Here is a 16,799-nt window from a genome sequence, read left to right on the forward strand (position 1 = left end):
TCACAATTTCTTTACTTTACTGGAAATCAAATATAAACAGCGAGGAGTCACCCAAAAGGAACGAGTCCTCGTTCCTGATTTTAGGATTGGGCCAAATCTCTGAGGTCACGTTGGCTGATATTAATCAGCATGTTGTGAAAGGTGTAGTGAGACGTAACACAACCAAAAGCTTCGTAAAAATGGACAAAGTCTGACCGGCATCGACTCAACAAAAGCAACGGACCTGCCGGGTTCATAATTTCCTATTGCTTCAACAACATATTCCAGTTATTTAATAACCAAAACTATTGCAGTGTTAATGTGGACTAATGAGCTCAGTTCTCCTCTTCCATCCTGCGGAAAATGAGGCTTCTTCTAGACCTGTTACAGATTCAAGACCTGGAGGTGACTGCTAAAGCAAAAAGCTGATTCTTTTTAATCCCCAAGATTTCAGTTTCTTCTTTTATAGAAATTTATATATATATATATGAAAGTGGCAGAAACTTTTTGATGCACTGCTATATAATTGAATCCTCTCTGGTGTGGTATTGATTTAACTTTTCAGATGAGAAAATGCGAGTTTGAAGTGAACTGAAGCTCAATTTGAACTTGTTCTCTGTATTTGGGACGTGTTTATTCCACCGTCGACTATCGTGACACCTTAGAGCCGCACAGCGTTCAGCCATAAATAATCAAATGCCCCAGACAACAGTGCCGGGAGACGTCCAACCACACAGGCGGCTAAATCTCCAAACAATATCTGTTACAGTTCACTGATGTGTGACCAAGTACAGACAGATCTCAGATGTGCCACTCTGTCAGGGAAAATCATCCTCAGCTCACACTGACCAAATGACAACCTGCACGCCGCTAAGCTTCAACGCCTCGTCGAGGCTGAACGCACACAGTGAGATTTCTTCAACCAATTAAGCATCTGAGTTTCCGTTCGTTAAAACTCCTCAGAGCTCGACGTGCATTCAAAAACCTACAGGGGGGCAAAAAAAAAAACCTTCAAAGATGAAGATTGGAGCTAATTAGAGCTAAAACAGGTCAGCATATCTGGATCACACAAATTCCATCAGTTCTGTACGAGAGAGAACGAAATAATTTTTTTTTTTGTACCAGTTGATGGTGGAAACTGAGTCCCATGAGCTTAAAACAGGAGATCCAGAAACACCACAGCCATGCTGAAGCAGCTCTGCACATGATCTTCAACTAAAAAACATTCAAATATTACATTTCAACACTTTTATGAAATTTCATACCGAATTCAGTGTCAGTGAGCTAATAAGCACGTTTCCCACTTTTCTCATATCCATTATTCACCAACTTCAGGGAGGAAGTTGTGATGTTTCCATTCCGTCGGTGTACACACAGCCAATCTGGATTTTCTTTTCCAGTCTTGACTACATTAATTGAATCACATGACATAATTGCCTAAATTAGCACCGTATGCTACTCAATTAGGTCTCTGTGTGAATCAGCTGCAGCCCCCGAACGGCCCCAGCAGACGTCCTGATCGCAGCAGCCTCAGGTGGAGCAGGATGAAACTATTGATACTCATTTTTTTTTCTCATTGCGTCAGCGTTGCATCAACACAGCTGACTTTTCGTCCTCCACAGAGAGTTTACACAAACTATTAGATCTGCCGTCAGACATCAACGGCCATCAACAGCGGCCAATCTGACTGAAAATAATATAGATGATTAAAAATCAGACGCTGACTGAGGTCGACTGTGGCCCTTTTATGGGATCGTTTGATTAACAATGATAAATAAAAAAAGATATTTACCAAAAAGTGAAACTAAATGGAAAGTAAATTGTAAGAAAGCAGTTTTTGTGCACGACAGGAGAGTTTAAACAACTCCATCCATAAAATTTAAATCCGGAGGCAGCAGAGTGACGGCGGATATAATCTTCAAACCCTGTGCAGGTTCATGAGTCTGCCGAAGAGCACTTTTATAAGCTTTTAAACTCAGCTTCTGTGAAACTTCTACCTCCAAATACGCTCTGACTGATCTGGTCCAGCTCGGAGGACGGATCCCTCCCCCGTCGCTCCCTCTGAGTTTCCCCTCATCTTTATTTTCTATGAAAACTGAAACTCAGATTCATTTCCGTGTGTTTTTTTAAAAATGTCCTTCCGTGATATTGACAGCTTGACAGCTGACTTCTCCAGCATCTATATCCACATCTCACTGATGAATAGTCATGACTTATAATGAATACACATGATTTTGTGATGGCGTGTGGTGACAGGAGCTGCCATTCACCGTGCATGACCTATCAAACAGACGTTTAACAAGTGTGTGTGTGAACAAAAAGGCAAAGTGTCTATTCTAACGTTCAAATTGCAAACTAAAGCAAATTTTCTGACACTAAATTATGTATCGGCACGTTCGTTCCTCCGTCCTCCTCTACATCCATCCATCATCTCTCCTTCCCTCCATCCACCCACCCACCTATTGGACCCATTAATCCATCCACCCGTGCCTTCGCTCTCCTCCTCCTCTCATCCCTCCTTTCCTCCCTTTGTCTATAAATCAGATTTTACATGCCTCCATCCATCTTTTCCTTTATTCATCCAATTAACCATCAGACTCTCTCACCTCCTTCTTCTTTTACCTTTCTGCTCTCATCGCTGGATATCTCGCTAAAACCTGCACGAGTCAGGAAGCTCCATCCATCATTTAAAAAAATGTATCCTGCTGATTGAACTTTTTTCTCCTGATTGTATATTCAGTGTTTTGGTCTTTGCTGTTTTTGAGGGCCTGATGATGTCGAGACGTGACTTCCCCTCACCTGGTTTCCCGCCAGCAGCACGGTTCCCGGGGTCGGGCTGGGTCGGTAGGGAATCGTCGCTCCCTTTGGCGGCGACTGCAGACGGAGGATTGAAAGAGAGAGAGAGGAAAAAAAAAAATTAGTCCTACTTTTAACGGGCCCATATAGTTTGAAGGGAGACTGTCCTCCGATCATAAATCTGAAATCTCCCGTATTTTTTATTTGATCACTCAGAAAATAGGAAGCCAATCAAAAGAGATGGCTGAACTGAGGAGGGGATATAAAACCCCATTCAGATGGTTTTTGGTTTCTTCTTCGTGATTTCCACCCTCGTCACAAACTGGAGAAATGTAAATGACGGGACTGCTGAATCCCTGAAATCTGTTTAATCAACTCTGTTGACTTTAGAGATAATATATCCAGTCACCTCTCTCTGGATGGCCTGAGTCTCACAGCCAGATATCTTTACTGAAGTCAAACAGGTAAAATGAATCGGAGAACAGTTTTCCTTGCAGTAGTTTTGGTGTTGTGATGTGAGCTGATCTAATTTTGTATTGTTTTGTGTTGCACGTCTCTTTGGGACCATGTACGTGTGCTCACATCACATGAAGTGTCACCGATAAAAGAACGTCAGCATCAGAAAGCGTCCCGTCGTGAAATTTTCTAAACCCTCCGGCTCGTCATTTGGTGGTCGTCATCTTGGTGATGAAACCAGATGAAACCAGATTTGGAGGAGAGGGTGGAGCCGCCCTGCTCTGGACTCTCTCCTGATTGGGCGGTTGTTGCTTTCTGACGGACTGTCACACGTGTCGTGAAAAACAGCAACATCTAACATTCCTCCTCTGGGAGGGAAAGCCGGCGCTGCCTCTCAGGTCCTCCTCCTGTGGTGGAGGTGAATTTCAGTCCTGGTTGAACTTTCAGCACGACGCCCAGGAGCCATTCTGGGACTCTTGATAAGTACGTGCTCAGAACTATTATTATAAATGTGAATAAACTCATCCTGGAGGAAAAAGTACGGAGACTGAGGCTGAGCCTGGAAAGTGAGATTACTCTGATACATCACTTTGCCTACGTAATGAGGCAACATTTCTTATCTGCTAAATCTGATTTGCCCAATCAGTGATGTTTATCTCCGATATGATGGATACGACGTGAGTTGCATGCATATTTATAGAAAGCTATAGATGTTACTCCGGCACTTTGTGTTAAAAGCAGCGATGGTTGTGTTGAGTTTGATTTATGGTCCTACAATCTAATCACGCGTTTTGCACCTTTCCCGCCCGAGCCAACGCACGCGGCATTCTGGGAAACAGTTTTCCCTGCAGCTCGTCGGCAGAACTCGCTGTATGGAAGACACATTCTGCAAACAGGAGCAGAAATAACACAAACGTGACTTTACAGCTATCATGCAGGCTCTTCCTGTCATCTGCTTTTCTTTCTTTTAAAACTCTCATCGTAGCATTTAACCTCGTCTCCAGAAATAAATCAGAGGCTGATGTTTCTGATGTTGCTGCCGGAGCATCATCTTTTCTTTTTGCAGCTGAAATTAAACATACTTCTGATGAGGAGCAGCGTGATTTCATTTTGCAGAGGCTGTTGTTTACAGCTGGCTCTGGTGTGTGTGAAATGAGGGAAGTCATCGCCTTGTGCGCTGCGAGTCGAGCGGTTTTATTACAGCCGAGCTCCCCTGACGTCAGATCCATCACGCCGTGAACCGCTCGGAGGTTAAATTCTTGTGATTTGGCTCAACTTAAATATGAGTTTGCGCTGCGCTATCTAATGCAACAAGTTAATGCCGCTGTCGCATCCTGCAAAACACACTCACCTTTTACAAATATGTTTCTGGGAGGCCGTGTGTGTTCAACCGTATCTCCTCGAAATTGCATTTTCATGGGACTAAATCTGTTTCACGCTGACACTGTGCTCAGAAATCAGCAGAGTCTCCACTCTGTTCACCGACGTGCTCTTTCAAATGAGAAGAAGTTCTTCATTCACACTTTATTTATTAGGTCCAGCAGGCCGGAGCTGAATAACTGCCTGTTATTTAGCGGGCCTTATTGGTGGAAATGGGAAATATCTGTGTTCCTCTGCGTTCATGAAGGAGGATTTACTGCAGGACTCTTGGATCAGTTTAGGTTTGGAGAGGTGAGCGTGAATATGAGAAGCTTTAACAGCGTCTCCGCTGCTGAGATGGATGTCGTGTTATTATATTTTGGTTGTGATGATTTTAGGAGGTTCATTAACAGCTTTTCCTTGTTACGCTGATAAAAAATGGATTTCGTGTTGCAGAGAAGAAGCTTCTGAATGAAATGTCGGTGAGTTTGCAGCCACATCAGTCATCGTCCGAATGAGACCGGGCTCGTTGAACATGGAAACTGCAGCACTTTAAGTTGGTTTTGGTTTAGATTTATCCGTTTTTCTCATTTGCTGAAATATATTTTATCGTTGACTGAGACCAAATATACACAACAGTCATGAAGAACATAAACACAGAAAGAAGGACAATATATAAATGAATGAATGAATGAATGAATGAATGAATGGGGGGGGGGGGGCCGTTCACTTCCATAAATAAGTAAGTAAAGTTCTGAGTTATTCATCAAGGCGGTCAGCAGGAGAGACGCTCCGAGTTATCAAACAATGAACTGACGGAAAGTTTAATACAGGAAGAGTCCAGCAGACAGCAGGACCTCACAGAGAAATACATTCCTCGTTTATTTATTTTGATGGGCGGGGGGGGGGGGTCAGGCTGTGTCCCATCCCAGCATGCACTGGGTGGGAGACAGAGACGGCAGTCTATCAGAGCATAAGCAGATCAAAAGGCTTCGGACTTCAGATCAAACACGAGGTGTGAATGGAGGGACGGAGCTTCACGTCGGCGGAGTAAACTCTTTGATTGCACCGGCACTTGAAAGTGAATGAGTTTAGCTCAGGTCAGCGTTTTCTTCTCCCATCCCCAGATTGAGGTGCTCGGAATACCGACGAGCTGCCGGAGATTTGGATTCCTCAGTTTCTGCCTCTAATCTCCGAGACGTAGCTCACGTTAATGAGTGCTGCCTCTGATTAACTATGATACAATCATGTCTCCCCTTTCTGAAGATTATAGCAGAGGTTTTTATTTTGAATTAAGAGAAAAACCTTTGCGTTGTGTTGAATAAATGTTGATATGAAAGCATGAATGAACTCCGTTTCTTCCTACATGACGAAGCAAACTAAATGAAACGATTTAAACTCAATCAAAGCCTGAAGAAGAGTTCACTGAAATGAGAGGATTTTTTTTTTCATCTTCTAACTGACAGGAAATATTTTCACAATTTACCTTATTAGTTTTCTTTCTCTGCAAAAATCTGGCATTGAATGTGACTGGAGACCAAATAAAAAAACACCGGCGATCGAGGAAGAAGCCGCACACACTCAAAGTCTAAATCAGGCAAAAACTTTCAGGTACCGAGCTGACATTCATATAAATTCAAGTGTCCAAACAAAGAGAACTCAGAGGAACCTGAACAGACCCGAATGCTCGACGAGACGGTTCCTGTTGATGATTGTTTCAAACCTTCAGGTTCCGGGTTATTTCCCCCTGTGAACCAGGACACAGCCGCCTTTAATTCACTTGCCAGAGAAGATCAGACTCACAGAGTCAGTTCCCCACTTTATTTAACGTTTGAGGCCTTTAATTTAATTCACATTAAGTAACTTTTATTTTATTATGTTTGGATGGTTTTTAGTTAATGAAATGAAATGATTCGAAGAATTTGTCAGGCTGTTGCGTGTACGCCTGGAAGACGATGGTGCGTCTTCAGCTTCTCATCCACAGCGGAACATGGAAGCCGTAAGTATCTACATACCTCTAAGATGACGGTGCAGATGAGTTTGACACACTGGATGATGGCGTCCTGGCTCCCTGATATCGTCACCTCTCTCTCTGTGGAGTTGGGGAGGAGGTCACCTGCCACCTGCACCTGAGCACCCGTCGTCTGCACGCACACACACACACACACACACACACACACACACACACACAGTGAGCGTCTCCACCTCAGGATCAAACTGAACAGAAAGAAAAGTTTTGTTTGGATGTCAGAAGGTCAAAAAAACAAACAAAAAAAAAACAATCAGGGAATCACACTCCCTCACCCTTCGTGACAATTCAGGTTTCTGGACTTTTTTCAACCGCTTTGTGTCTCTGCTATGAGACTCCTGTTTCCATGGAGACAAGTCCAACCAACTGACTGTCACTTGACCGTGCAGCCTGTTTTCAGGGTCTTATTTCATACTGATAATGTTTAGTCCTTGTATTTTTCTTTTTCTTTTAAAGAACGCGGCTGTGAGAGTCTTTCGTCCGGGAACATTTTTTTAGTGATTTACTGCAGAAGGTTTCAGTCTGAAAAGTCTCCAGCTTGGAAGGTATGTGTCTTGAGATGACCAAACATTTTGTATTCTTTCTGTCTCCCTGCAAAAGTCGATAATATCATCATATCAATATCAATATCAATATCATGAACATCTGGAAATCTTCCCCCTCCTCACCTCTCGGATTTCCTTGATCTTGGACCCGCCTTTCCCGATGAGGGAGCCGCACTGACTGGCCGGGATCACCAACCGGAGGGTGACCGGCGGTTTGCTGGTCACCGTGCCGTTGGCTACCAAGGCGGCCAGGTCCTGAGAGAGAGAGAGAAGGTTACACCGGCGGGGCTTCAGATCTGTCTGAGGAAACTGAATAAACTTCCTGATCAGTGCGTTCCACCTCACTGCGTCGCTCGGTTTAATCGCTAACATCTGTCAGCAGGAGCGGACGGATTATTCCGGTGAGGGCTCATCAAAAGACAGTCCAAACCAAAAAATCCACTGAATATAAAATCCAAGTTGGAGGCTGAAAGGTGTCGACCAACAAAAGATGGTCAGCCTTTTCTTCTCTTTCCAACAACATCTCACGGTTTAATATTTCTACCATCTGTAGCAGGAAGGTGGTGAAATAAAAATTTTCTCATTGAAAGAAAATAAATAGATGACAGAAAAGAGATTTTAGAGATATTAAGCTTCCTCTAAATTCTCTATGTTATTCCCTCACAGAAAGGAAATAACTTTCACATAAAGGTTATTTACACATATGGAAAGAAATTCCCACAGTTGTCACCACGACGGTAAGAAGTCACAGATTAAACTGAAATTAAGAATAAATCAAAGATTCAATACAGGAGGAGGAAGAATCTTCAGATGAATCAGGTTTCTATGGAATTCATTTATTAAAACCAACGACACCCTTAAAAATAATAAATAATGTAAAAGTTACACCGAGTGTTTGTCACCTGGCGGAGAAAAGAGTTCAGCATGACAGCTTTCATCATTTCTCCACAAAAAGGTCAAAGTGGCAGGCAGATAAAAATAGACGCAGATGAAGGTATTAACGGAAGAACTTCCTCTTTTGTTCTTCGCCCTAATCTTGCTCCCGAGCTTCACTCTTAAGCAGCCCCTCCCTCAGAAACTCAACACTTATCAGCCGTCATTATTTTACTTCAGTGCTGTGAGTTGAGGTTTTTTTGTGTGTGTGTGTGTGTGTGTGATTGCAAAAGCAGAGCAAAGCATTCTGGGATTTAGTGAATATTTTCATTTTCTAAAAAATGAACCACCCACTTCATTTGACAGACGACGTGTTTGTAAGTTACATGTTTGTCTGAGCTTTTATCAACACAACCTGACGCTAAGTTAGCTTAGCCTGATGCCTTCATGTATCTTCTGTTCTTCCGTCCAATTAAATGTCATTCTGATGGTTTGTTTGCCTCTTTAAATCTGTAGTTGTGTCGTACAGTATAAAACTATAATAAAAAGCAGGATGGAAGAGGAAACGTTTTGCATTATTCACGCTAACCTAATTTAGCCGGGCGCTGATGTTAGCCATTAGTCATTTCTGATGTTTCTGGGTGCCCTGTGGTGTTTAGTTGGGTTTGTCTTCCTGACATTTTAAAAATAATAATAATAATTTACAGAAAGGTGGCTGGCGTGAGAACAGGACTGGAAATTTAAGCATTCATGACAATTGCACTGGACTTCGCAGGTTTTTTTTTTTTTTTTTTTTTGGTTTTTTTGCTGTTTTCTCAAATGAAAAATGAACGGAAATGAAATTTTTAATTTCCAGTTGTTTTGCTGTAATTTAGCTGTAATGACTGGTTCTTCTCACTCAGTGTGCATTTAAAATGTGATAAAGTCACGTCATGTCGCTGCCTCTGTCTCATCTTATTTTATCTTTTACACAGTAAAAAGAGATTGTGCTGGTTAGACGCCAAACTCCAGCTGGCTCCGAGGTTAGCGTTGATTGAACACACGATTTCCACGCTTGTCCGTCATTCCTTTATTTCCGATGCAGATCACAGACTGACTCTGCCCCGGTCAAACATCTCTGCCCCCCCCCGACCTCCATTCTCTCCACACACACATACGATTTGACGAGTGGGCAGCTCTCATGTCAGGAAAATATTGAACTGTGTGAATGTTTCATCTTTTTGTGCGCCTTGTAAAGTGTTTTCTTGTGTTCCAAACAGACAGATTCATCCTCCGATCGTTTCCTAGCAGTGTTTTGCAGCGATGATTGTCATTTCATAACTGGATTGGATTTGATTTGAGTTCTTTCTTCGTCCTTTTCTGTTTTAATCGAGTACAGAAGTTAACCTGATTAACTGTTCAGATGATGATTCTGACCCATCACATTTAACGGCGGCTGGCATCGCCATGATGAAGGCATTACTCATGAAGGCCGCTTGTTGTGCCTGCGTTGGTTAGTTTTAACAAAAGCTGGCAGGTTGTGTTTCTAAACTAAACTAACCAAACAGATGATTTTTGTTGTCATGGTTACATTCGTAACGACAAAGATCGTGAACTTTTGAAACACCGTGAACTACTTTGACGTGGGAATGACGCGGGTTTTGTCATCTGTGATCTACGTCACCGATCCACTAGATGTCGCCTGACAACACAACCGGACCGTGAGGTCATACTAACGCTCGGACGTCTGCAGAGGAAAGAATTCAGTATTCACTCACGATCAGGCGGATCCAGTCTGGACTTCAGACTGCCTGAAACAACCCGGGCTCATAGTTTCTGGCTGAAATCCTGCTGCTGAGTCCGCAGACTGTCCTCACCTCCCTCTTACCGGACTCCATCCCCACCTGTCAGCCTCGTCCCTCCATCTCTCTCGCGCCCCCACTGTCTTATTTACATCCTTTCCTTTTCCCCTTCAGCTCTTCCTCCCTCCTTTATTTCCTTCCCTAACCTGATTTTCTCATTACATACTATCTCCCCCTTTGGCGGCTCGAATCACCTCTTTCCTGTGTGATATCACTCTTTTTTTTACCTCATCCTTTCTTACCCCGCCCCCTCCTCGCTGTTTAATTAACTCAGGTAATAAATGGTGGACTAAATCACCCGGTCTTAATTCGACCGGTTCGATCTTTGGGGCCGAGCTGGACTCGAGGCTCAGCTGCATCTGAAGCGTTCAGAGCAGCACCATCTTGTCTGCGCTGCCAATCAGACGAACAAGCTCTGAATAAAACGGCTCCCTCCCTCCCTCTTTGGGGCGGCCCAGCACATATTTATTTATATGATCATGTCATGCATAAAAAAATGAATAAAATAAAACAAAAAAGGAGATTTTATTCCCCACCTCCCTTGTTTTTGTCACAGTAACTGACAGTCAGCTCTGTCCCTCTTTCATGATGCTGAGCTGACGACTCTGGATATAAGATAAGTACAAACTGCAGGAGGACGATGACGGTGACCCAGTTTTCCTTTTTTTGCCGTTGTAGAGGAGACAATGTGATGAAAAACTTAAAAGTTTTGAGTCGCTAATTTCCGGTCGACACGGATCAAGCAGATTTCTTTCACGCTCGTCATCGGATGCTAATGTTTTAGCTGTTAGCTTTTAAAGCAAAACAACTATCCCAAGATCGTTTGCATGCTGGTAATGAAAATATGGAAGCAAAAAGAAGAGCAGAGCCCGACTACACTTTTAAACGCAGACACAGGTGTAGACACGGTATCAAGGGTTTGTCCTGATTGTTGAATCGAGACGCTTAAATACAACAGAAGACGCCTCTAACTAGTTTGCACCACATCTTGAACACTGCAAACACAACAACGCCACAACATTCTGCTGATGCCCGGTAGCAAACACAGGCAGCTGCTGAAGTCTCCCGTCTGTTCCACTGGATACATAAACTTGTGTTTTCCACTCATACGTCTCTAAAATGACGCAAAGAAAAGCCATAAAGAAATGTGAAATGACTCCCAGCTCCAATTTCTCTCTCCGTCTCTGACTTTCCATCTGTCTACCATTCCATATTTTCTTGAATCCTCCTATTTCAGTTGTTTTATTCCTTCCCTTTTCTTCTGCTCCTTTCCTTAATGGCGTCTTTCTTCTGACAGTTTCGCTTTTCATTTATTTAGACAGATGCATCATCATCCATTCAGCTTTCACATCCCTTTCATTTGTCGTAGTATTTTCTCACACACAGCCTCGCCCTGACTCTTTCATTTTAATTACTGATTTTGTTGCTTACAATTTCCTCTAACTCACTTTCACATTATTTTGTCTGATCAACAAATAAAAAAAATCTGCAGATGTGACGCTGAGAAAAACTTTGGCATCAGTCGGGATCCGCAGTCGTCAACGGTGGTCCGACTGAGCCCTTTTAAAGATTTACCAAAAAAAAAAAAAGGGTACATGTCAAATATTGACAATGATAGAAGTCGATTTATCTGACTAGCTTCTGTAAACTTTTTCTTACCATTTAAATGTGTGAAAAAACAAAAAACTAACTGCCTTTCTTTGACATTGATCAGCTCATAAGATAAAACCAAAATGCAGTTGCAGGTGAGAGTAATAAAAAAAATAGAAATCAGTCCTTCACAGAGAAACTGTGATGACAAACAAGACAGCCGCGTTAGAACACGATAAACACAATAAAAGTGTGTCACACTGTCTCCTGCGGCGCCTTCAAAATAATATCAGCTCAAGGAAGGGAAAAGAGGCCAATTATCAACAATGTGAAGCTGGAAACTATTAACTGGTTATCTCGGTTTGCTGCTCAGAGACTCATCTATGTATCGACCGCTCGTTTCAGCTCTGCAGACTCTGGCAGATCTTGGATCAGATTTTCAGGAGTTATGAGGTCAGAGAGTCCAGAGCAGCAGCCGTGTGGGCCGAGGACCGACCGCCGCTCACGCTCTTTATTTAATTCCCTCATCACACTTTTTATAATCTCTCTCTGCCAATCTCATTAACTTTTTATAGCACCTGCTCTCTCTCATTTCTGTATCTAGCTCTCAACTTTCCTCAAACCGCTCTTCTTTCTGAATCCGATTCCCTCCATCTCTCATAATCATCGTTTTCTTTCATATTTTCTTCCCTTCACTGTCCAATCTACCACTTCCCAAATCTCCGGCTCTCCACCCTCAGCGTCCATCCGTCTTTTCATTTCATATCCATCTTGTTTTCTTCCATTAGAATCACTCAGATTATATAAACAGCTGCCAGGATTTAATTCCTCAGAGTGTGACATTTACCTAAACAACAACAACACTCTCCAGTTCCCAGCCAAAAACTGCTCCGGCACAATTCAGCCCACATGTAGATGAACCAATTCTCACAAAGTAACTCCTCAAATTTCATTGATTCTCCAATCTCACTTTAAGCTGTTAACATAGTCTTCCATCTTCCCCCCACTCATTCCTCTCGAGGAAATTTTGTTTTCTATGTGCTTTGAGTATATATATACGTGTGTGTGTGTGTGTGTGTGTGTGTGTGTGTGTGTGTGTGTGTGTGTGTGTGTGTGTGTGCGTGTGTGTGTGTGTGTGCGTGTGTGCGTGTGTGTGTGTGTGTGCGTGTGTGTGTGTGTGGCTGCAAATTGAGCTTGGCATATTGAATTGAAAACAGTTCTGTTTGTTTGAGCCATGCTCAGCATGCTCCTGTGAGAAATAACCCTCCAGCAGGGTTTGTTATATTTGGTCAACATTGACTAGAATTCTTTTTATATTAATTCCTTTTTTTATTTTTATTTTATTTATCTGTTTTTATACCTTTATTTGGAAAGGAAGAATGGAGAATGACAGTAAATTAAATGTGAGCATTGATGGCTTGTTCTGGCTGCACACAAACACTAAGTGACCTCAGTTTAATAACTCAGCTGCTTTGACTTTAGTTACCATCTCTCTATCTTTGAGCCCAGTGAGAATTACAGGATTATATATAATTAGATTCTCTGGCTTTAATTATAGATAACATACAACAGAGCGAAGGCCGGCAGATTGGTGACCAGTCAGCGATCAAAGCAGTCGAGAACCAGCGCACACTTCACCTGTAGGTCTCTGAAAAAACGAGGAAATCCTGCCGAGCTCTCAAAGCCTCGTGATATTTGAAGTGGAAACGCAGGGAGCAAGGCTCCGTAATCCAAAAATGTATCAATTAATATGACTGATTATTAAACTTGGTGATTAGTCTTTACTCTCCACGTTTTCTAATGTTGCAGCTGCTTGTTGCAGAAGTCCCGACGGATTTGTCAGCAAGCTTAACGCCGACATCCTTCATCTGCCACCGAAGAGAAAAGTCATTTTGGCCTAAAATCTGTCAGAGTGTAATATGAGAGTGAGGGCCAGTCAGATGTACAGATAGGGAGCCAAGTGCTCGTGTCAAATTCCCCTGAGAGACACTCACACTTTGTGCGTGTGTGTGTGTGTGTGTGTGTCTGAGGTCAGACAATCCCATTAGACACATAATAAATGGCTCCCTGCCAAAGAGGAGCCATGTTGTAGGGAACTAAAGGTTATGCACTTCACTCAGGGCGGTGTGGGAAAACCTCTGGGAGCTCAGAAGTGTGTGTGTGTGTGTGTGCGTGTGTGTGTGTGTGTATCTACCTCCTCCAGTTTGAATGTGATCATGGTGAAGGCTCTGAACACGCAGTCCGTCGGCCCCGTGATGGTGATGATCCTCTCCGGACAGGATCCCTCCGAGATGTTGATCCTCGCGCTGCTCTGTGGGTCCAGATAGAGATGGAGGGACGGAGAGGGATTGTGGGAAAATTATTTTTTTTTTTGGGGGGGGGGGGGGGTGAGGAAAAGGGAGAAAGGGCATGAAGGGATAATGTAAAGGCGGTGGTGGCATCAGGTCAGGAAGTAAAGGAGAGGAGCAGAGTGGAGGAGAGTCATGATGGACAAAAAGGAGAAGGGGGGGGGGGGTTGTTGGGGGTGAAATGTAAGTTAACGGCGATGGGGAGGAGGGAGGAGAGGAGAGGAGGAACAAAGGAGAGAGAAAGCACATTAGTGTAGGGGGGGTATGTGGGCCAAGACAGAGCAGAGGAGGAGAATCATTTGTGCCACACTGCTCCATAAAGGTGATATACCTGTGATGCAGGAGGAGAGAGGGATTACAGGGAGGCTGGAGGAGGAAGAGGAGAGAGGAAGGCAGCAGGTGGGGGGGCAAGGGGCAAGGCAGATGAGGAGAGTAATGCCGTAAATCAGTTTGTTTGTTTTAGGAGAAGGGCAGGGAGGCAGACAGGAGGGGAGGAAATGAAAAGGTGGTGAGAATATTGGGGAGATTAGGGAGAGAAAGATTGAGATGATTTTGAGGAGGAAGAGGACGGAGAGGAAGACATGATTTAATCCCGGGAATGAAGGAGAGAGTGTGGGCAGAGTTATTAAAAGGAAGGAAGGAAGGAAAGGAGAGGAGCGGGAAGAGCAGAGAGAAAGAAGGTGGTGCAAATGTTTGAGGAGGGAGAGGAGGAGAAGGAGAAGACATAGAAAAGGTGCAGTAATAACTGTACGAGGATGGACGGGGGCGGGGGGGGGGGGTGTCAGGAGAAAATTGAAGTGTGTTAGAGACGATAAGAATCACAGCCTGCTGTTGGATTTGTGGGGAAATGGGGATTTGACTCTTCTGGTATTTAACAAAACAAAAACTAACTCGACACGATTGTTTCCGTATGAAAACACAGACAGGAGCATAAATGTGTCTCTTTGCTCACACTTTCAGATTCTGTTGCTGCTCTGACAGAAATAATTAGTTTCTTTAAATCGACCACAAACCACCGATCCAGTCGGACAGGAAACAGGAAGTAGAAGGAACGAACTGATCGCCGCAGATCGTGAACACACTTTGATATTTCACGGCCAAGCTGGTGGAGAAAGCTGCTCCAGCTTTTCATGACTGCTTTGGATCCGTGTTCTCCAGACCAAACGGGTTTTATTATCACCACTATCAAAGTGCATTGTGGGAAATCTCAGCTCCACCATCTGTGGAAAACAGGGACATAAAGAGAAGGAGCCGGATTGTGCTGCTAACGATAAGACTAAGAGCCGAGGATTTGGGGAAGCTCTGATGTTGGATCGTGACGAGGACGAACCAGAGGGTCCGTTTATGACCCGCTTTCTGAGGCGCTTTGTGTTGACAGTAGCACGAGCATTTTATTTCTACCTGCTGAGCATCATGTGATCTCGGAGCTGCAGAAGAGACTTCAGGGTCCCCACGGTGCAGCGTTAACTCAGCGGAGCACACCTCCAACACTAATTTGGATTATCTCTTCAACTGCATAAATATTTGTTTGTGCGTGTGTGAATTCTGCCGGAGCGAGCCAAAGCTTCTCCCAACCTGTCATCTGTGCAGAGTGTGTTCACCGATAAGCGCACGCACACACACACACACACAGAGTATTCATATTTTATGTGTCTATTTGAACAGCGTCTGAGTTTATTTCCTAAAAAGACACCTTGCAGGTGTTGGCCATCGCTTTTTCTGTTATTGTGCATTGTGTCAATTTCATTGTGTTTGTGTTTTTATCAGTAAAAGGTGATCGGTGCAGTCTACCACTCATTGTTGTGAAACTGGAGCAATCATGTGTTGTATGTGTGTGTGTGTGTGTGTGTGTGTATGTGTGTGTGTTTGTGTGTGTACAGTAATTGGTAATAAAGCAATGACGGAATAATTCCCTCCTGCTCTTCCTCCATTTGTTTTCCCAATAAGAAGGAATTAGTTAGCATCTCCCTCTGCTCCTGTTTCTGTCTATCTGTCCATCCTGCTACCCCCCCCCCCCCCGCTCTTTTACCCCCCTCCCCCCACATTAGCATCTCCTCACCCCTCTGTTCATTCATTTATCCTTTAATCTCATCGATACATCCTCCTTCTGCTCGCCATCTGTCTGACAGAGCTGCAATCGATCCGTGCTTCACCACTCATATACATCTCCCCCTCTTCTTAACCCTCTGTCCAATCAGTTACCCTCTCCACACCCCCCCCACTCAACCCCCCCCACATGATGTCCATCATCACACTGTTTCCTGCCTTAATTTGCTCCCAGATAGCAGAATGGCACTTCTGGGCTCCGCCTCCTGAATCTGGCTCGTATACTTCCACATCTGGCTGCTGGTTTACAGCCGGCATGTGGCCAAAGTAAAGGCCAAACACGTCTCACTATCTGGGCCTCCTGTTGGTCGATCCCTTTCCTGCAGGACTGAAGGAATTCTTTGTTTAAGCTGCATCAGGTTTTGGCTTTGCCCTGAGCCAGACTTCCTGCAGCTCTGCTGCCCCTGAACTGGCTATCCGGCGAACAGCTCCACAACAATTCAGCGATAAATTTTAGAACAGTTTTCACTGAGCTGCAAAAACATGTCAAATGCAAGCCAACTTCATCAAAGTTTCCCCGATCTGCTTTCAAAGCCGCCAGTCAAACTCACCGATTTGTCAGCGACGGTGACCAAAAGAACGAGAACGGCGGCAGGAAGGGCTGAGATGATGCTCAGGTGTAAAGTGGCTGGGCTCGGCCTCGGAGCGACGGCGATGAGCTCAGCGGAGAGCTGCTGCTCCTTCACATCAAAAGGAGCCTGCTGAGGCGGTTTGATCACCTGATTAGGATGCATCCTGGGCGCCTCCAAAATGGAGGCCTCGTCAAAGCGGTGACAGACGCCAGGGTGGGTACAACACTGCAGCAAAATATATTTCTCTGCATCTGTTCAGACTTCCCTTCACTGGTTCGTTGGATCCGTCCGTGCGGCTTTGGGGT

At 44.0% G+C, this 16,799-nt stretch overlaps 1 protein-coding gene across 1 annotated transcript in view; it reads right to left on the bottom strand.

Moving 5' to 3' along the window:
* Window positions 1-16,799, bottom strand: part of pcbp4 (poly(rC) binding protein 4) — a 60,556-nt gene that overhangs the window by 19,597 nt on the left and 24,160 nt on the right. The window contains exons 5-8 of the mRNA XM_029502485.1: window positions 13,663-13,779; window positions 7,288-7,419; window positions 6,606-6,734; window positions 2,779-2,853 (exon numbers count right to left, since the gene is read on the bottom strand). Of these exons, the coding sequence (XP_029358345.1) occupies window positions 2,779-2,853; window positions 6,606-6,734; window positions 7,288-7,419; window positions 13,663-13,779 (453 nt within the window). The remainder of the gene's footprint in view (window positions 1-2,778; window positions 2,854-6,605; window positions 6,735-7,287; window positions 7,420-13,662; window positions 13,780-16,799) is intronic.

This window comes from Echeneis naucrates, chromosome 5, assembly GCF_900963305.1.
Source record: "Echeneis naucrates chromosome 5, fEcheNa1.1, whole genome shotgun sequence".
In the NCBI taxonomy this organism is placed as follows: Eukaryota; Metazoa; Chordata; class Actinopteri; order Carangiformes; family Echeneidae; genus Echeneis; species Echeneis naucrates.